The following is a 21,986-nucleotide window of genomic DNA, read 5'->3' as shown; positions in this document are numbered from 1 at the left end:
GGCAGCGTAAGATGAACATTTTAATTTAATTTTAAATGAAGCTTCTTAAACATTTTGAAAACCTTGTTTATTTTTCAATACAACAATAGTTTAGTTGTATAATATATAGACCTATAGAGAGAGACCTTCTAAAAAACATTAAAATGTATTACCAGCACGCAAAACCTTAAATTAAAGTGAATAAATGAAGACTTGGCACACCACTTCTGAAGGTTTGCCGACCTCTGCTTTATGGTCTTGCACAGAATCCATAATGTAACTAGGGAAATGACAGGTTAATTACTCATACAGCTCTTATCCAAGCAGATCCGTGGTATTTTTTTTGTTTGTTTTTTTAGAAGGGATTGTCATGCAAGAGAAAAAAATCTGAATAGAAGTTACTAAACTTTTTGCCTCCTGATTATTTAAAGGGGTTTCAATAGTGCTCAAGTGATGCACATTGGGTTGTGTCAAGCAAAGGGTGAAGGCTTTATTATGTTGTTGTGATATCAGAGTTTAAGGCCAGAAGGGGACCACCAATACCAGCCAGCACTCACATTCTAAACGAAACACTGAAATTAGACCACAGCATTACAGCCCTCAGGAGATTAAAGTATAATGTGCTACATGCAGAGAATAAAAGGGAAGGTGGTGCACCAGTCCCTCAGGCTCCTGCAGTAATAGGAAATTGATTGAGATGTACCTAGATGAGCTTAGCAAGTGACTGTGCCCCATGCAGCGGAAGATGGAGACCCTCCCCCCCCCCCAAGGTCGTTGCTAATCTGACCTGGGGGAAAAATGCCTTTCTGACCCCACCATGGTGATCAGACCCTGAGCATCTGAGCAAGAAGCAGCCAGACAAACACCAAGAAAGAGAATGCTCTGTACCATCTCACAACTCTGTCTCACCACATCCAGTGTCCCCCTTATAGCTGTGTCCATCTCTGGTGTTTCCGAGAAAGGAGATAAAGAAACCCCAACCCAGAATGTATTGGGGAAGGGGGGAATTCCTTTCCTGACCCCTGCAGGTAACTTGCTGAAACTCTGAAGCATGAGCTTTTAGGAACATAAGATATGAACTGGAAGAGACGCCCAGAGCTGCTGAACCCTGCCCCCACTACCAGAAGCAATCTTATTATACAATACTGCTCATTGTCAATCTCTGTTAAAAATCGATTAAGTTGTTTGTCCCCACAATGCCTATTGGGAGTCTTTCAGAACTACTCTGATGGTTAGAAACCTTATTCTAATTTCTAACCTAAACTTACTCATGACCAGTTTATACTCATTTGTTCATGTGCCAACATTGTCCTGGAGCTTAAATAACTCTTCACCCTCGCCTCCCCGGTATTTATCCCTGATGTATTTAGAGAGAGCAATCCTATTGCGTCTTAGCCTTTGTTTTGCTAGGCTAAACAAGCCAAGATTTTAGTCTCTTCACATCAGATAGACTCTCTATTCCTCTGGTCATCCTAATAGATCTTCTGTGCTTCTGTTCTAGTTTGAATTCATCTTTCTTGAACATGGGTGACCACAATTGTACACAGTATTCCGGATGAGGTCTAATTAGTGCCTGGTACCAGGGAATTAATACTCCTCTATCTCTACTGGAAATGCCTTTTTTAATATATCTAGAATTGCATTAGCCTTTTTTGCAGCCACCTCACATTGGTGGCTCATAGTCATCTTGTGATCAACCAACACATCAGGTCTCTTTCTTCCTCTGTCACTTTAAACTGAAGAATCCTCCAGCTTATAGCAGAAAGGGTGTTGATGTGGGAGAAGGATAATTAACCATAAAAATTTATTAAACATTTCTGATAAGCAGAATCACCAAGTGCCACACATCTCAGTAGCAGCCCAGTGTGAATTTTTCTAATTTGTTGCATCATTCATAATTAGATTTTAAGTTTCTAAAGGGCATGGTACATCTCATTTGCTTTGTAATGGTGTTAGCACACATCATTGTCATCATCGCAAATCCCAAAGGGATGTAGTCTCCTTGCAGATCAAGTGCCAGCCAGATCAGTCTGTAGCAAGGTCTTTAAGGTGGTCTGGCTGGTTGTTCAGTTTATGTCCATCTTTGGTAATCTTCTTATGCCACTGAAGTTTTTGGTGGCAACATGATCACCAGCCATGTAGTGGCATTCCTTGGTAAACACTTTATAATGTATTGACCTTCCTAATGTCCATTCCCAGAAAGCCTATGAAACTGAACCAGTGCTGATGGATGCAGTTGTTGGGTTCAGCTGTGAACATTCTCCATTACTGATCTTGTCCTGCCACTTAATATAGAGAAAGAGAAACTGAGTCGAAAACATCCACTTGCTGTTCTTCGCTTACCGTGTTTCACTGGTGTACCAGAGTTGGTATAATTCTTATTTTGTAGCTCCACAGCTTCATAGCAAGCTAGATGTCACTACATCTCCTTGGAGGCCACTGAAGGGCCTGAAACATAGCAGCATCCACTGCTGTTAAATGTCCACACCTTTTGAGCGTCCTTAAGCCTTGTCTATGCCACCTAAAAGGTATTTGGCAGTTGCCACTTGCTCAGTCTCCTGTTCAGAGAGGTTAATACCAAGCTGATTACAATCTGAAGTTGAAGGTTGCTTGATAGTAATGGCTAGGGACATAGTTTATCTTGATTACTAAAAAGACCATTGCACTGTTCTTCTTGCCTGACCAGATCAGCCATCAGTATCCGTGATTCACCAAACCAAGCCAACAAGACAATGTTATTGGCATATGCAAGATATCAAAGCAGAATGGTGGTCAGTTCAGCGCCACCAACAACTGCATCCTCAAACTTACCCATCAGCTACAGTGCTGATATTGAACAATGATGGTGACAGAACACAGCCTTCCTGAACTCATATGGAAATAGGAAACCATGCTATGGATCAGCTATTGAATTGAACACAGCTGTTTGTTCCACTATAGACTTCTTCTGTCAATGGGTACGTCTACACTACGGGACTATTCCGAATTTGCATAAACCGGTTTTGTAAAACAGATTTTATAAAATCGAGTGCGCGCGGCCACACTAAGCACATTAATTCGGTGGTGTGTGTCCGCGGTCCGAGGCTAGCGTCGATTTCTGGAGCGTTGCACTGTGGGTAGCTATTCCCTAGCTATCCCACAGTTCCCGCAGCCTTATTTCCGGGTTGAGATCCCAGTGCCTGATGGGGCAATAATCATTGTCGCGGGTGGTTCTGGGTAAATGTCATCAGTCACTCCTTCCTCTGGGAAAGCAACGGCAGACAAGCATTTCGCGGCTTTTTTCCCTGGATTGCCCTGGCAGATGCCATAGCATGGCAATCATGGAGCCTGTTTTGCCTTTTGTGACTGTCACCGTATGTGTACTAGATGCCGCTGACAGAGGCGATTCAGCAGCGCTACACAGCAGCATGCTTTTGCTTTTGCATAACAGCAGAGATGGTTATCAGCCATACTGTACCATCTACCAATCCATAAATTGGTAATAAGATGATCATGGCTACCAGTCCTTTTGCACTGTTCCATTTGCTGCTGTCATAAGTGCCCCTGGCTGCTCTTAGCCAGGGGCGCAAAAGCCAAAATTGGGAATGATTCCCTGAGTCAATCCCTCCTTTTTGGTATCTAAAAATAGAATCAGTCCTGCCTAGAATATGGGCAAGTGTACTAGAGAACCACTGTATCAGAGAACCAGAGAGCACAGCTGCTCTGTGTCAGATCCTGTAGAAATTATGAGCTGTACGCTATTCACAGGGGGTGCTCCTGCAACAACCCCACCTGTTCATTCCATTCTTCCCCCAGCCTTCCTGGGCTACCGTAGCATTGTCCCCCCACTTGTGTGATGAAGTAATAAAGAATGCAGGAATAAGACACAGTGACTTGTTAGTGAGATATGAGTGGAAGGCAGCCTCCAGCTGCTATGATAGTCCAGACAGGACAGTAAAGAGTGTGTAGGAGAGGAGCCCAGCATCCCTCTGCTAGTTCAGGGGCACTTGAATCTTTTCTTTACACATGAAGGGTGGGGGCTGATGGAGCTCAGCCCCCTGTTGCTATGACGATGATGGATATCAGCCATACTGTACCATCTACCAGGAAAAATTAGGACCAGGCACCCTTGATTGACCTCACCGATGCTAGTATGCATGGTTACCAGTCCTTTTGCACTGCCCCATATGCCAATAGGCTGATGACGAGGACAGATACCAGTCATTTTGTACCATCAGCCAGCCATAGCGGGGGGGGGAGCAAGGATGTTGGTGTTGAGTGCTGCACCATCGCGTCTATCTGCAGCATTCAGTAAAGATAGGGTGACATGTAAAAGAGTCAAGAGAGGATTGTTTTCCCTTTCACTTCTGGGGGTGGGTGGGGGGGTGCGTAAATTGCCGAGCTATGCCCTGACCCACTGCAGACACTGTTTTTGACCCTAGAAGCATTTGGAGCTCAGCCAAGAATGCAAATGCTTTTCAGAGACTGCAGGAACTGTGGGATAGCTTGAGTCCTCCAGTCCATGAGCGTCCATTTGATTCTTTGGCTTTCTGTTACGCTTGTCACGCAGCAGTGCGCTGAGTCCCTGCTATGGCATCTGTCTGGAGATATTTAAAAAATGATTTTGAATTTCGTCTTCTGTAACGGAGCGCTGATAGAACAGATTTGCCTGCCCTTACAGCGATCACGTCCGCATCATCCATGCAGGAGCTCTTTCTTTATTTTCATTTTTAACTGCATCACCCGTGCTGATCAGAGCTCCACGCTGGGCAAACAGGAAATATTCAAAAGTTCGCGGGGCTTTTCCTGTCTACCTGGCCACTGCATCTGAGTTCAGATTGCTGTCCAGAGCGGTCAGTGGTGCACTGTGGGATACCGCCCGGAGGCCAATACCGTCGATCTGCGGCCACACTAACCCCAATCCGATATGTTAATACCGATATTAGCGCTACTCCTCTCGTTAGGGAGGAGTACAGAAACCGGTTTAAAGAGCCCTTTATACCGATATAAAGGGCCTCTTAGTGTGGACTGGTGTGGCGTTAAATCGGTTTTACGCTCCTAAAACCGGTTTAAACGCGTAGTGTAGACCAGGCTAATGATACTATCTTTTCTCAGGGACACTGCGTCGCCTCATCAGACCCTGCAGCTTGTTCAGTGCACTGAATCAAAGACCTGATGGAAGTCTATAAAGTGCTTTGCAAGGTTTATTTAATTAATCCATCTTCTCAAAAAGCTGCCTTAAGGTAAATATCTGTGAAATGAGATCTAAAGCTGCACTGAATATCCCAGTCTTTGCCATGAAGTGCATCCTTGATTCGAGACATTAACACAAAAGCCAAGAGCTTCTCTGGGACTGACAACTGCGTAATTCCTCTATACTTCCTACATTTGGGTTTATCGCCCTTTTAAAACAGAAGCAGAATAACGATTTCCTTCCAGTCGCTGGGGATTATATTTATGGCCCAGATGGCCTGGAAGAGCCTATGCAGCAATGATACGACAATATTCTCACTTGTGTTCATCAGCTCAGGGATAAAGTTACAAATCCCTGTTACCTTCCCAGACTTCAGCTTATGGAGTTGAGATCCACTTGGTTGAAGGAAGGTGTCCGCTGGAACTTCCTGCCCCATTTCAGATGGAAGAGGGACTGCAGGTGACAGACAATTGAGGAGAGTTTTTTGAAATGATCTTCCCATCTGGGCAACTGATCTTGTGGACTCTGGCTGATGCTGCCATCCCAATTCTTTAGTGGACAAGCTGGTGTGCTGTCTCCGCTAGCAAACATCTCAACATTGAATAAGGGCTGCAGAGATTGTGCCTGGAGGCAGCATGTTCTAAACTGGCTTCCTGAGTCGACGCCCAGGTTTCCATATCTTTTCTTACATAATGCCTTAATGACATTCCAAAGTCGAATCCATTTGGTCTTTGCTTTTTGTTCTTGACAAACGTGTCTTTAAAGACTTGAATTGTAGCCTCGCTGTTTTTCTTACACCCAACTGCAGTGAGTGTCTCCGTCCTCCCTGATCCATAGATATTTGAAGGTCTGAGGCCCCGGCACTGAGCTGGCAACAGTCAGCACTGATTACTTGAATTACAGTAATGCTGTTCCTCATCAGATGACAGAGGAAGTGAGGCTCAAGTCTCTAATGCTTCAGCAGCCTTAAGCCGTTCAGAATGGAAAGCTGTCTGAGAGCTCAGCTCTAATAAAAGCTTTTGATTGAATTGGCCTAATTAGCTGGCTGTCATTAAAGTGGAAGGCGCACTTTTGTCAGCAGAAGCCCATGGTTGGTGTCAAGTTCAGACCTCTGCAAACTCAGACATCCATGACTGTTGACTGCTAGTGATTGTTAAAAGGACATGATCAATAACAATCCTAGTGAAACCCTCTGGGCTGTACCAGGTCTGCCTGTGAATCTTTGAGCGTCACAAAGCGATGATATTGGACACAAATTGGGATTATTCTGTGTGCTGCATTGTGATACAAGGCTTTGTTGAAACATTTTGTAAGGGAACTTGCACTTGAGTGTCCTGTTTTAACCCTATTGCATTAATTTATAGTGGCATGGTGTGAGATGAGATTAGGAAACATTATAGGTTAACAAGCTATTTGGGATAAAATGGAAAGCCTGTTTCTGGACCTCAGTACAGTGATAGCCTAGACCAGGGATGGCCAAACTTACTGACCCTCTGAGCCACACATGGCAATCTACAGAAGTTCGAGAGCTGGGGTGCAGCTGCTGGGGTTCGGGGCTTCTTCCCTGGGAGAGGCACCTGTCACGGCTCGGGCGTGAAGCCCCACTCCTGCTGAAGCCCTGAGCCCCGGCAGGTGTGTCCCCCGGGGCTGAGGCCTTGAGACCCCCAGCCCCACTGCGCAGAAGCCCCTCCCTCCCACCCTACTGAAAGGCAGACGTCCCAAGTCTCCCCCAAAGTCTGGTAGGTGGAGAATGGAGGGGACATGTGGGGGGCTCTGCAAGCCACACTTTAACTGTAAAAGAGTCACATGCGGCTTGTGAGCCAGTTTGGCCACCCCTGGACTGGACCTTAACGATTCTAAAAATAACTAGGATATGGAAACAATCCATCAACCAAACTTGATTAATTGAAGCTATTCATATAATGCCCATCGAGTGACACGTAATGCAGAAAATTGATGAATTAATAAAACTATAGTGTATCTGATTCCATTACAGTTTCTACCATATCAAAGGATAAAGCCTATAGAAAAAGGAAAGGACCAGACAATTTGTAAGAGGGTTAAAAGAAAGATTTAATTGACTAAATTAGTCAAATGTTTTTCTCTTGAACACGACTACCAAAGAAACTAATAGTTCCTGCAGCCATCAAAGTTCTGATGCATCAGAAAAAGCCTGCAAGAAATGTATTATAACAATGTCCTGTCAGCATTCATATATTTAGCAGTGACATGTTGGCTCAAATGGACAGCATGGAAGAGATTATGTAATCTCTCAGGTCTTTGAAAGATTCTTGATGATAGGTGGCAACAAAAAGATAACTGGGAAGTTCGCAGAAAAGTCTGTCTATCAAGTTGCATTTATCAAAATTGTGGCAACTTATAGGTCAGTTACCACACTTTTCAATCCAAAGATTGTGAACGGGGGGTGGGTGGGGAGGCAGCTACTTAAGATGGGTAATTTTTTTAAAGCATTTTGATTACTCCCCCTATCACACATGGCCTTTCAGCTTTAATTCTCCTGACTTTGTTTATTTCTTACTATTCTGCTCTTATTTCCCCTTGGCTACAGCCATTCTTTGCTTAGTAGGGAGGAACAAACATGATGGTACAGGCAGTTGTATTTGTACCTTAGGGCTACTCAAAAGCACACACAAAACCTCCTGATTTTTATATGAGCAGGAGAAAAATTGGAAAGGAATTGTGAAGTTGTAGTTAACTGGCTTCATTGCACAGCTTTGTGAGAAATACAGACTTGGAAATTATCTTCAGGTTATAGACGGCAATGTTTATTAAGAGGGTGGGCAAAGGAAAGGCTTATGGGGAGAAGGGAACTGGAAGTTTTGATAGCCAAATAAAAATGGAAGTGTATGTTTTGAGACATCAACATGATGTACGGTAACATTAGTATTGCCATACCACAACAGAAGTCCATCTATTACATTATCGTACTTCTGACAGTGGCAAGTACCAGATACTAAAGAGAAGTTGCCAGTAGATTTTAAAAATTTGGATTAGGAGCCTAAGGCTCCTATTTTTTCAAATTTTGGTCTGAGTGTATAAAATGTGCAGTAATTTTCTTAATGGATTGAAAGCCTAAATAACATTAAAGCAATTATCTTTTGAAGTGACACAATTTATGATTTTAATAAATACAACTTTAGCTCCTGATGCTGCACTTCTTCACATTAGTTCCATGAGTAACTTCATTTATCAGCACAGCACTTATAATTTAATTCATTATAAGTTTTAATCTAAAATTGTAGTAGCATTAATCTTCAAATTAATTTTACAAAGCCTCAACCTGATTTAAAATCAATAATTTAAAAAAATAGGATGACTTAAATCACGTCTTACATCACCTTGATTTAAATCAGTCCTCATTGGTTTCCTAAAACCCATCTGTTACTTGTTCGCGTATGCTCTGAAATATGAGGCTTTATATTCCTTCATTTTAAAAAAAAAATCTCTAATGTAACTGGCTGTTCTTATTATCTGGATAAATGTCTAATCCTTTTTTTTGAATTTGTCAATGAGTTCCACAGGTTGTTTTGTGTATATATTTTTTTAAATTATATATACATATACCTATTTATTTTAATCAAATTCAATGTAAACATCTTTTCAAATTCATTAAATGTTCCCTTGTTCTTGTATCATGGGAAGGTAAATAGGCGGGCCCAGTTGACCATCTTCATATTGTTCAGTATTTTGTGTACCTCTATCCTGTCCCTGCTTATATTAGCTCTTATGCTTTGGATAGGCGTATACTCTTGGGATCTGATGTATACATCGTCCTCTTCTTCACTTTTCTTCTAGAGGAGGGAGGAAAAGTGTTAGGTGAGGGAAAGGGAAGTCACTTCATAATATGTGCTTGTGCTTCCCAGTTGTGAGAGGTTATACAGAGGTGATGCTAGTCATTCATGACTGTAAGAAGGCATAAGGCATGATTTAATGTAATTTCCTGAGGGCAGTATTTTTCCATTCTGTTGGCATGTTCTTCAAGTATTTTATAAATTTGTTAGATGTTTACTTACTGTATTTAACTGGACCATTATTTTATTGTTCATATGTGCTTGTATATCAGCTTCAGGAGACTGATAAACTGCAGGGTGTGATGGGGAAAGAGAAGAAAGGAATCAGCATAAACACAAACTTTAGAAGGTTGGCTTACAGCGCTCCTGGAACATTTGGAATATTAATATATTCAAGACTCTGAATACAGTTCCATTCTTATGTACAGTAACAGTCTCCCCAAAGGCTGACTCTGCCAGGTCTTTTGCTCCTGGGTGTCAGGTCGTTGATACTAGGCCACTGGAACACCGCCTTCTCGCAAAGATATTTTTACCCTAAATGGCAGTGGGCAATAAATAAGCCAGTGCCCATGTGGAGCATAAACACTACTGTGACGTTCTGTACTTTGTGGGAACACCCCACACCCCCATGTTCATCCTTATAATATGATTGTGTGGTATCTAATGCAAAGTTTGTCATGTTGGGTGTCTTTGGAAGGCTCATGATGTGCTGAGCATTGTTGTTATGGTAATGTTATAGTAATCGTTGTTATAGTAATGTTATAGGTTGTAATTTCATGTATATAGTTATGAGGCTGAAAATGTGTCCTCATGGCTTAAATCAAGCCCAGGCAAAAACTCTCCCAAGAGCAGAGGGGGAGTTCACACCTCATCAGGGCATGTATGTGACAAACTCAGCCCAGCCTCACAAGAACAAAGGACACTGGCCTAAGCAGCAACTAAGGATCTGTTGGATTTTCAAGTGAGTCATCCCCCTTTCTTTGGTCAGTTTGGGACTGTGATGAGGTAATGCTCAGCTGACTCTGAAGAGGGGAGGCAAAGCCAAGAGGGAAGAAATAACATGAGAAAAGGGAGAGATTTTTGCCAGGCTCTTCTTCTCTTTTCCCCCTCCATCTACAGACATCATCACCAAGCGACTGAAGCGCTGATCAAAGGGGAGAGCCTGGCTGATGGGCAACCAGCCAGCCTGTGGTGAGAAGTATCTAAGTTTTGTAAGGGCATTGAAAGTGTTAAGATCAGCTTGGAATGCGTTTTGCTTTTATTTCATTTGACCAAAGCCGACTTATTGTGCTTTGACTTACAATCACTTAAAATCTATCTTTGTAGTTAATAAATCTTTATTCTACCTGAAGCAGTGTGTTTGGTTTGAAGCGTGTCAGAGACTCCCCTTGGGATAACAAGCCTGGTGCATATCAATTTATTTGTTAAATTGACGAACTTGTATAAGCTTGCAGTGTCCAGTGGACATAACTGGATATTGCAAGAGGGAGGTTCCTAGGGTTGTATTTGGGACCGGAGATATTGACTAGTGTCATTCGGTTGTACAATCCAAGGAGAAGCTTACAGCCCAGGAGTGGGGGTTCTCACAGCAGAGCAGGATAAAGGCTGGCTCCCAGAGTCAAGGATTGGAGTGACCTAGCAGCTCACTGGTCTGGATAACACCAGAGGGGAACATCACAGTCCAAAGGTTGACTCTGCCAGGACTTGCTCCTGGGTGTTGGGTTGTTGGTACTAGGCCAGTGGAACTCCTTCTCGCAGATTTTTTTACCTTAGATGGCAGTGGGCAATAAATAAGCCAGTGCCCATGCAGAGCATAAACACCACCCTCTAAATGTTCCAGGCAGTTCCTTTTTAAACTTGGCAAGTGAAGGTGCTCCCTGTCAGTTCACTTCTGTGTTTCTCAGACTCCTCATGATCTAAGGCTACATCTACATTTGGAACTAGGGGTGTGATTCCTGGCTCGTGTAGACATGCTCACACTAGCTCTCATTGAACTAGTGTAGCCATGGTAACACAGGCAGTGGTAAGTAGTGGCATGGGCTAGCTGGCCTGAATACAAACCCACCTAGACCCCCATGGATACATACTAGATTAAACTAGCCTGTGCTGATGCTCGTTGCTCCCTGTGCTGCTCCAGCTTTACTACCACCGTTAGCATGCTAACTCAACGAGAGAGAGCATGAGTATGTCCATAACAGCTGGGAATCACAGCCCTAACTTGAAGTGTAGGCATGTAGTCTTCATGTCACATCAGTGGCACATAGTGGCTTCTTTCAGTCTTATACTATTATATTTTGAGATGTTAGTTGGAGTGTTGCAGTGCATTTTGTAAGCAGCTGGACACTACAAAGCCTGCAATGCCACCTGCCTTTGTTTTTCCCTGTTTCTAATAAGTAACTGTCATAAACAGATAGTTAAGGGTTAATGTCTCTTTTACCTGTAAAGGGTTAAGCAGCTCAGTAAACCTGGCTGACACCTGACCAGAGGACCAATAAGGGGACAAGATACTTTCAAATCTTGGTGGAGGGAAGTCTTTTGTTTGTGCTCTTTGTTTTGGGGGTTGTTCGCTCTTGGGACTAAGAGGGACCAGACATCAATCCAGGCTCTCCAAATCTTTCTGCATCAGTCTCTCATGTTTCAAACTTGTAAGTAATAGCCAGGCAAGGCGTGTTAGTCTTATTTTTGTTTTCTCAACCTTGTAAATGTTCCTTCAACAACCCCAGCATTGGGGTCTGAAACCTGAGCCCTGCCTTCAGCCCAGTGTGAGAGGACTGAAGCCTGAGCCCCAGCCTCAGCCCTGGGCGGGTGAGGCGAGGCTTGGGCTTTGACTTCAGCCTTGGGCCCCCGCAAGTTTACCGCCAGCCTTGACAACCCCATTAAAGTGGGGTCATGACTCACTTTGGGGTCCTGAGCCAGAGTTTGAGAAGTGCGAAGCTAGATCAAAACTGGCTTGGGAATGCCTACAAGCTCATGTGCCAAGACACACTGTTCTCTCTCTGTCGTGACCAGGCCTAGCCAGTTTTGTTTCTGTGCTCAGCAAATATTCCTCTTCGCTATTCAACTTCCTTTGACAGCTGTGTACACTCTTACCAGTGCTTTGTCACTATGGGTGTCCCTACATGAGCTGCACATCCCCATAGTGACAAAGCACTCCTTGAGAGTGTTAAGCAGCTGGTAAAGGAAGTTGAATAGTGAAGAGGTATATTTGCTGACCAAATAAACAAAACTGGATGGGTTTGGTAATTGGAGAGAGAATATAGTGTGCCTTGGAGCATGAGTTCCAGGGCTCACAAAGTTCATAAGAAGGAAGAGGCTGTGGAAAAGAGGCACTCAAGCCTCCCATTTTTTCAGGGGTGTGTTAAGTGACTTTGACAATGAGAAAATTTGGACAAATGTCTAATGAAGCATTTCAGTCAGAAATCCAAGAGTGAGCCAGACGGAGATGGTTGTCATGTTCACTCAATCTTGAACCTCTCTTTGAAAGCAGAGTCCTGGGTCAAATGCACTACTAGGCTAGGATGTATGATTACAGTACATGTGGCCAGTGAAAAGACTGACAGTATGAAATTTAGGGTAGTCTGGGAAAGAGTAGCTTGAAGAAGACCAAAAACCCAGTGGCTGTGATGAGAAGTATGGGATGCCAGAGGCTCTCCCAGAGATTGACTGACTTATTTCACAACACCAAAACATGCTAGCTGCTTAGGACATGTATAAAAGAAACCCACAACTTTGGTCGTCATCATATTCTTTTTTTTTTTTTTTTTTTTAAAGATGTGAAGCATTGGGTGGATAATGGACAGAGAGGTAAAGAAGGAAACTGATTATAGTAATAGGATCATATGGAGACTCAGTTCTGGCATATGTATTTTTACTGATACGCAGTGGAACCTCAGCTTTTTAGTTTCTTTATAAATTATTCTAGTTCTTGTAGATCAGTGGTTTTCAATCTTTTTTCATTTGCGGACACCAAAAAAATTTCAAATGGAGGTGCAGAGCCCTTTGGAAATCTTAGACATAGTCTGAGGACCCCCAGGGGTCTGTGGATCACAGGTTGTAAACCACTATTGTAGATGGTAGTACAGAAGCAAGGTTAAGAGTGGATTTAAATAAGGAGAGGGGAGTGTGGCTTGGCATTCAGGTTTTAGGAGGCATGCCACACATAGGCGTGTCCATGATGAAATGACAAGGAGTCCAATGGCACCTTAAAGATTAACAGTTTTATTTGGGCTTAAGCTTTCATGGGTAAAAAAACCTCACTTCTTCATATGCATGGAGTGAAAATTACAGATGCAGGCATTATATAATGACACATGACGAGACGGGAGTTACCTCACAAGGGGAGAACCAGTGTTGACAGGACCAGTTTGATCAGGTGGATGCACTCAGTGACTTTATGGAGGTGGAGCCAACGTAGGCTTGGTTTGAGGTGGTGATCTCTTGAGCAGCTAACACAAATCTCAGTCTACTTACCTGCTGATTCTTAATTACCACTGGAACAGGTCTTTCAGAGGACTCTGCAAAGCAAAGTAACATTTTAACTTGTAAAAAATCAACAGTCTTAAATTGTTTTGAGATAAAGTAATTTATAGTCTGGCCTTTGCAGCAGACTGCAGCAAAAAAGGGGGAGATAAGAAAAAGTCCTGATCACTAATACTCCTGTAAAAAGAAATATAGCGTTAAGTGCCAAATGGTGCCAGCACAAACATAACACAGTCCTGTGTTGCTCATGTGGAACTGCACTTCCTATGGGAATTCTGAGAGGGATTATTCCTCTCCTAGTATGAGGGTGAATCGATGCATTCCATCATCCTTTTGGATCTTGCAGCCTTATCTGTCATGACCTGCAAACTTTGCTGGAAATTGGGAGTTGATCGTGGTTATCCTATGTAGGTAACTGTTACACGGAACATCTTTAGTATTTTTTTTTAAAATAGATGTACCCCAGTAGGTGTTGAACAATGCTGTAATGCCTGCAAAATGTCTGAAGAAATAACGTATTAAGATCAGTTGTGGGGGTCAAAAGTTCATCCCTCTGAGTAGACTAAGTTCCTTTTAAAGTTTCAGGTTGACTTTAGTGTCTTCTCTGTTGGAATGGTTTTAATACATTCAAGAAAATTTGAAAGAATTCAAGTCAGGTGCTAGTTTAATTTTGGACTGAGAAAATGTTTGGCAATCTACTCACACTGTTTAGGCTTGGAAGTGTTAGTGTTACATGTCAATATGTTAACATCAAGTTTTTTTCCCCTCCCTCTAGGTTTCTCCTCAAATCTTTGATGAACCAATGATTGATAAAGAAATGTATGAAGTTGCAGTCTCTCTGATTCAACTGTTTGATGAGTTGGAAATGAAGGAAAGTGGGTAAGATGTACTGCAGGTCTGTTTGTGAAGAACTTGTGACTCTCAGTTGTAATGAAAGTTGAATTAGGGAATATGATTCTTTGCAGTACCTATATTGCAATTCTGACATGGCTTTAATTTTTTGCACTTTTCCTCCTTTTGTCTTGAATGATGACTTATTGGCCCGATTTCTGTTCACATTAATTGTATTTAGACCCCTTGTAGCTTTTACTGAATTTCTTGAATTTTTTAAAATACACTGCAGGGCACAATGTGTAAGTGACTGTTAAAGCTATGTCAGTTGAAAACTTTATAGACTCTTGCTGCAGGCTGAGATTGAATGTTCTTTATATGAAGCAAAGACGCAGAACTCGGGTTTATTAACAAAGGAATGAAGGAAAGTATTATTATATAAGAACCAATGAAGGCTGATGTCTTTTCTTGTTTGTATTTTTCAGACTTTCATGCTTAATGTACATATTAGGTTAGAGTGTAGAACAGATTAAGGCGATTTCATTTGTCTTGCTCTATAGCATTTTGTAAATTAGTATTCAGTATCTGCAGGAATGTGGTTTAAAAAAAATCTAAAGCTACTAGAACTTTGTCTAGTGCTGAATAGCAACTTAAAGCTACACTTTTCTGTCGTGTTGATTTTTTTTACTAATTTATAAATATGTACTGAAGAAATAGCTTTAATTTTTAGACTGAAAGCTTTTTTTAATGTTATGTAAGGTTTTGACATTTTAGAAAAAAATCATGAAACTTAAACTGTACCAGATTGCACTATAAAACGTAAGTGTTGATGGGGATATTAATGTGATAAGTATGCTGCTCATTTATCACTTTCATTACAAGGATTTTGATTTTTCTCATTTTTTTTCTCAAGAACTGAATACTTCCTATAGTGCTGCTTTGTTGGACTGTTTTAGAAGACTAGTCAAAAGCACCATACAAAATGTTCTCATGACCAATATTTAGTATATTTATTATTGTAGTTTTTAATTTCAGAAAGGGGAACTGCTCATAATAGGAAGAGACATTAGTACCCTCTAGTGAAAATGAACATTTCTGGTATTGCTATAATTAAAATGTTTTATATGTACAGTAAGGGAATAGTGATTTTCATGCTACATTTACAGAATATGTTACAAAAGTATGAAGTTACTGCTACCAAGTGTAAGATTTTTGTATTACATTAAATCGATTGTAGCCTCTAGTCTCTGTCACACACAGGCTTAAGCAGAGTGATGTCTCTAGCAGTTCATGTTGTTGCTTAACTTATCAGTGCTTATGAAGTGAAAGGATTCCATTTGTTTGCTATTGTAAAACTGACTCATTCAGTTGTAGCTCATTATAATGAGCTTTGCAATTTTCCTTACCGTTACATGCTGCTTATAATAAGAAAAGCTTTTGTTAGAGCTATCTAACATAGCATTTTTTTAAAGTAAGGATAGAGTGTGTACTTCACAAATTTTAACTAATTCTCAAGTAGTGATATCAGAGAGAGATTTTTATATAACCCAATTTTGATGCAAGGGAAACAGGAGTACTTCTGCATGTGACGTAGTTCTAAAGGCCATGGAGCAGATTTACTTTCAGTCTTTATGTACATGTTTTATGGAAAATATAGCTTTAGGTAATGTTTTGTATCATGTCTCTTCAGTGAACTTAAATAGCACAGCTTATAGGAAAAGTGCACTTCTGTTACTCTTACAAGATAAACTGGCTTTTAGGGAACCGAAACATAATAGATTGAGGTTAATGAAGTATGAAATTAATTAAAATATATTTTTAATATTAGGGAGAACAAAAATTTGGGCCTTATGTCAGAGCGTGGCAGTGTGTTGGTGTTTCTGCCAGGTGGGTACTGACATTTTCTTGTTGTGGTTTTGGTGAGGGGGGATGCAGCTTGTTAGCGTGTATTGAAATTGCATCTTTTTTTCTCTGACATCACCCTTCCTCTAATTGATAACATGAATATCAGTACATATATCAGTCTTCCATTTTACCCCAACCCTGTATGAATATGGCAGCAAATAAAAAGTAACCTTCATTGTAAAATACTCTAGTCTAATCTTAGAATTTTTAAATAAAGTTGCAGTATAGCAAAAGATACCAACCCCCCCGTCACCTCCCCTCCAGATGTTTTTTGTTTCAGCTACGGGTTAAATAGTGAATCATGTCATACTTGAAATTCTGCATTCAGTTTCTCCATTCTATATGGTTACACAGCTCCTTCATGTGACTGTATGGTGAGTAGTGCCTCATATCCAGCCTTCATCAAGATCCTTGAAGTTGGAGTTGTTTTTTTTTCCCTGTATGTTGCTTGGCACATTTTAAGCATTTAATAAATAATGTGTAAGGGACCACAAAGCACTGCATGAATGAACAAGAGGCTGCATTGGTTTTTGAAGAACCAATTTAAGTTGGAAAAACTTAAACTCGCCTATTAGCCTTTCCAAAAGTATGAATCTAGTTGTGTAGCTACTACCAAACAAAAGCCATGTGTCAAGTAATACATGTAGGGCTGTCAAACGATTAAAAAATATTATTTGTGATTAATCATGAGATTAAAAAATAATTGCTATTAATTGCAGTTTTAATCGCACTGTTAAACAATAGAATACCATTTAGTTAAATATTTTTGGATGTTTTCTACATTTTCAAATATACTGATTTCAATTATGACAGAATACAAAGTGTACAGTGCTCACTTTATATTATTTTTTACTAATATTTGCACTGTAAAAAAATAAAAAATATTTTTCAATTCACCTCATAGAAGTACTGTAGTGCAATTTATTTATCATGAAAGTGCAACTTGCAAATGTAAAATAATTTTTTTACGTAACTGCACTAAAAAATAAAACTATGTAAAACTTTAGAGCAGTGGTCCCCAACCTTTATCATCTGGCAGGCGCCAGACGATGAGCAATGGAGGACTGTGGTGACGGACGAGCATCCGCCGAAATGCTGCCGACAAGCGGCAACATCAATGGGTGTCACCGCTGAAATGCTGCCGACAAACAGCGTCATCCAGAGGCGTCGCCACCGAAATGCCACCGCTTGTCCGAGGCATTTCAGCAGATACTTGTCCCCCGGCCAGTATGCGGGCACACTTAGACGCCCCGGTGGGTGCCAAGACGCCCGCAGGCACTGCGTTGGGGACCCCTGCTTTAGAACCTACAAGTCCACTCTGTCCTTCTTCTTGTTTAGCCAGTTGCTAGGGTCCACAGTGACCTAGACAAATGGGAGGATTGGACCAAAAGAAATCTGATGAGGTTCAACAAGGACAATTGCAGAGTCCTGCACTTAGGAAGAAAGAATCCCCTGGGCTGCTACAGGCTGGGGACCGACTGGCTAATCAGCAGTTCTGCAGAAAAGGACCTGGGGATTACCGTGGACGAGAAGCTAGATATGAGTCAGCAGTGTGCCCTTGTTGCCAGGAAGGCCAGTGGCATATTGGGCTGTATTAGTAGGAGCATTGCCAGCAGATTGAGGGAAGTGATTATTCTCCTCTATTTGGCACTGGTGAGGCCACATCTGGAATATTGCATCCAGTTTTGGTCCAGCACTAGAGAAGGGATGTGGACAAATTGGAGAGAATCCAGCAGAGGGCAATGAAAATGATTAGGGGGCTGGGGCACATGACTTATGAGGAGAGGCTGAGGGAACTGGGGTTATTTAGTCTGCAGAAGAGAAGAGTGAGGGGGGATTTGATAGCAGCCTTCAACTACCTGAAGAGGGGTTCCAAAGAGGATGGAGCTTGGCTGTTCTCAGTGGTGGGAGATGACAGAACAAGAAGCAGTGGTCTCAGGTTGAAGTTGGTGAGGTCTCAGTTGGATATTAGGAAACACTATTTCATTAGGAGGGTGGTGAAGCACTGGAATGGGTTACCTAAGGAAGGAATCTCCATCCTTAAAGGTTTTTAAGGCCCAGTTTGACAAAACCCTGGCTGGGATGATTTAGTTGGTGTTGGTCCTGCTTTGACTAGGGGATTGGACTACATGATCCCCCGACGTCTCTTCCAACCCTAATATTCTGTGATTATAAGACAAACAAGTTTGTTTACCATTCGTGGGAGATAATGCTGCCGGCTTCTTATTTACAATGTCACCTGAAAGTGAGAACAGGAATTTGCATGGCATGTTGTAGCCAGCAGTGCAAGGTATTTACGTGCCAGATATGCTAAACATTTGTATGCCCCTTCATGCTTCGACCACCATTCCAGAAGACCTGCGTCCATGCTGATGATGGGTTCTGCTCGATAATGATCCAAAGCAGTATGGACTGATGTATTTTCATTTTCATCATTTGAGTCAGATGCCACCAACAGAAAGTTGATTTTCCTTCTTGATGGTTTGGGTTCTGTAGTTTCCGCATCAGAGTGTTGCTCTTTTAAGACTTCTGAAAGCATGCTGCACAACATGTCCCTCTAGGGTGACCAGACAGCAAGTGTGAAAAATCAGGATGGGGGGGGGGGGGTAATAGGAGCCTATATAAGAAAAAGACCTAAAAATTGGGACTGTCCCTATAAAATCGGGACATCTGGTCACCCTATGTCCCTTTCAGATTTTAGAAGGCACTTCAGATTCTTAAACCTTGCGTCGAGTGCTGTAGCTACCTTTAGAAATCTCACATTGGTACCTTCGTTGTGTTTTGTCAAATCTGCAGTGAAAGTATTCTTAAATCGAACTACATGTGCCGAGTCGTCATCTGAGACTACCGTAACATGAAATACATGGCAGAATGTTTGTAAAACTACAGAGCAGGAACTGTGGTTCTCCAAGGTGTCGTCAGTGTGGGTCCCACAACTCGGCTTGTATCCCCACTTTTTTGGATTTCTCTGTGTCTGTGACTCTGAATTAGTGAGGGACTGGGGAGGGGTGGTTGGGGCGCACAGAGGACATGTGCAGCACAGGCATGGCCCACAGGACACTGTGATTCAAAAGATTTCAATCTCTGGATTGTGTAGTGAATGAAGATGCTGTACATAGGACCCCTGACTCATTTGTTGCAGAAGTTAGAAAGTGAATTGTGCATGAACCCAGAGAATGCAGGTAGAGAGAAAGGAGGGTCTTGTGGTTATGGCAGTTTAATGTCACCCTGGGTAACTGGATTCTATCCCTGCCCCTTCCACAGAGTTCCTATTATAGTACCCCATTTTATGGGCACCCAACCTGCAGGGTTTGCAATTTTCCAGGAAAAACTAGTTTAGGAGAGGATGCTGGTAAATACTGAACCTGTTTTAAACTGGGAAGAATAATTGCATCAGTGTCCAGCAAGTACGGAACAAATATTTTCAAATTTTGGATACATCCATTCAAAACCACGGTATAGGCTCAGTGTATCCACTACATGAAAGGTGGTCGTCTGCTACAGAACGCTGCATGGCCCAATGCACCTGGACTGATAGTAGGCAACTCTACATGCTTCTGATTAAGTAATCAATGCTCCAAGCCCAAAACTTTGCATTATTGTCGTTTTTATGTAATCAGATGTTCTTGACTTTTGTTTATATAATGTTGAAAACTGAAATGAGTCATGATATGTATTACTTCTTGGAGAAAATACTGAACCAAAAATGTATACAGATATTCCAGTGTTCAGTATTATAATTACAAATACCCTCTGCAGTTTTACTTTTTATTTGTACAACCCTAAATTAATCTATGAATCTACTGCATTATGTAACCATAATTTGAATATGTAATTAAAACTAAGTGTAATGTGGTGTGCATTAATAAAATAGCTTTTAAAATAGAAAATGCCTTAAACTAGAACTAACTAGTTTTTCATGAGGTGGTAAAAATCATGATTTTACCTGGTAAAAACCACCTCTGGTAAATGCTATGCCATTCCTGCTGACTTATGACACCTAGGGCTTGATTTGCTGAAGTGCTGAGCAGTTTCAACTGAAGTAAATGGGAGTTGTGCTTGAATATATAAAGTGGTATAAGTGCTAAGAACTTTGAAAAATCGGGGCCTGGGCATCTCAGTTTGGGCACCCCAAATTAGTGGGCACTTGACACTTTTGGACTTTATCTCTCTTCTTTAGTTCCTCATCTGTAAAATGAGGATACCTCCCTAGGTCACAGGGGCTTAGACAATTAATTTATCTCTGTTTGTGAGGCACTCAGTCACTGTGGATATGAGAGTCAAAGAAAAGCCCATATGGAAACTAATAAGTCAGTATTCAGTGTAGGGTTGGATGATGTGGTGTGAATAACGAATGGAGCTGAACATTGAATGGTGAGGATAAAAAGAAATATTGAATAGCTGCCCATTCAGTGAGCACTGTTTTTCCTATGCCCTATACAAGGCAGAGATCCTGTGGAAAAATACCATGTGATCATCCAATTAAAGATGGCAGTACAACAGGCAACAGTTAATTCTGGCACATCCTAGATTTTCAGTGATTGACTTTGCAACTTTAATTGTCTTTAAATATAGCTTTCTCATGGGGAAAAAATATAACGGATAGTGTCAGGCAACTTTATGGGGTAGAACTGCTAGTCCCACATATAGTAAGTGTAGGTGTGTGTTTGTCATTTTATTTGTAATGTAATTTTATAGTCTCTTTTCATTGCATCTTTGCTATTTAACGTCTCTGTTGTAATTGTATATGAAAAGGGATAAAGAAATAGAAACAGAATTAGGAATTAAGCAGAAATGAGGAGAATCCATTTTAGAATAAAATCATTAACTTCTTTGGTTTTGAGTGAGCATCAAAATGTTTAATTTAACTCCAGCTGTTTATTCCCCCCTAGGTTTGGCTGAAATGAATTACATGCATGAACTTCTCACAAGCATGATTCACAAAAGGTAAGTTAAAATGAGTAACAGTGGTAAAATATTTTCATATGTACAGTTCTGTTTTAATTTCATTAAATTTCTGTTGAGTATTTTAACATTAATCCTTCAGCTATGTGAGTTGTAGTCCCAAAAGACATTGTGGGGTAATTACGCCCCTGGCTACTGTGAACCACTATACAGATGTTACAGTGATGCATTTCCTCTAGGTTGCAAGTATATCTGCTCCATTCAAGTGTGACTTTAGAAGAACAGAATAATGTGTTTTTGACTCCAGTTCCTGGTTACAGAAAAGTAAGCAAGTATTGAAACATGGCTTAATTTTTATAAAAGAAGTGGATAGTTTTGGCCATAGCCTGAGCAGCTAATGTTGCCTAAGATCACTGTTGGTGGAATCACTACTAATATTTGAAATTATTAATATTGATATGGGAAACTACCAAACACTAATTAAAGCATAAATTCCTTTATTAAATCCAAAGGCCAAATGGTATTTATATGACTGCTCTAGACATGCTTATTATTTAGACTTTTTATACAATTTACTACAACCAAACAGTAACAAAAGCATTTGATCAAGATACTTACAAATGGACTAAACACAGGGGTGCTTAGATCCATATTGGTCGGCTCCAATGTGGTCAGGCAGGTATTAGCAATGAACTGCTTTAAGAGTTTACTTTTTATATTCTTTAACAGACAAGTGATGTCATTGCCAATCACTGACTTCAGCTAAAAAACAATTTGAGACAATTCACCCTTATTTCCAGTCTTAATTCAGATAAGTTTTACAGCCTCTTTTCTTCCCAAGGCCTTTCCTTTCTTATCTTCTCCCCCACTCTTTGTTTGTTAGCAGAACAGTGGGAAGATTC

General features: G+C 41.2%; 1 protein-coding gene across 4 annotated transcripts in view; it reads left to right on the top strand.

The window, feature by feature from the left end:
- The window catches only part of TDRD9 (tudor domain containing 9), a 148,648-nt gene that overhangs the window by 60,977 nt on the left and 65,685 nt on the right, over window positions 1-21,986 (top strand). For all 4 annotated transcript variants that reach the window (XM_045014188.1, XM_045014190.1, XM_045014189.1 and 1 more), the window contains 4 exons: window positions 14,219-14,322; window positions 16,103-16,161; window positions 21,072-21,126; window positions 21,324-21,408. In XM_045014188.1, coding sequence (XP_044870123.1) covers window positions 14,219-14,322; window positions 16,103-16,161; window positions 21,072-21,126; window positions 21,324-21,408 — 303 coding nt within the window. The remainder of the gene's footprint in view (window positions 1-14,218; window positions 14,323-16,102; window positions 16,162-21,071; window positions 21,127-21,323; window positions 21,409-21,986) is intronic.

Source organism: Mauremys mutica, chromosome 4 (genome assembly GCF_020497125.1).
Source record: "Mauremys mutica isolate MM-2020 ecotype Southern chromosome 4, ASM2049712v1, whole genome shotgun sequence".
NCBI classification, from domain to species: domain Eukaryota; kingdom Metazoa; phylum Chordata; order Testudines; family Geoemydidae; genus Mauremys; species Mauremys mutica.
Note: the sequence above shows the minus strand (reverse complement) of the source record. Positions and strands in the feature narration are given on the sequence as shown.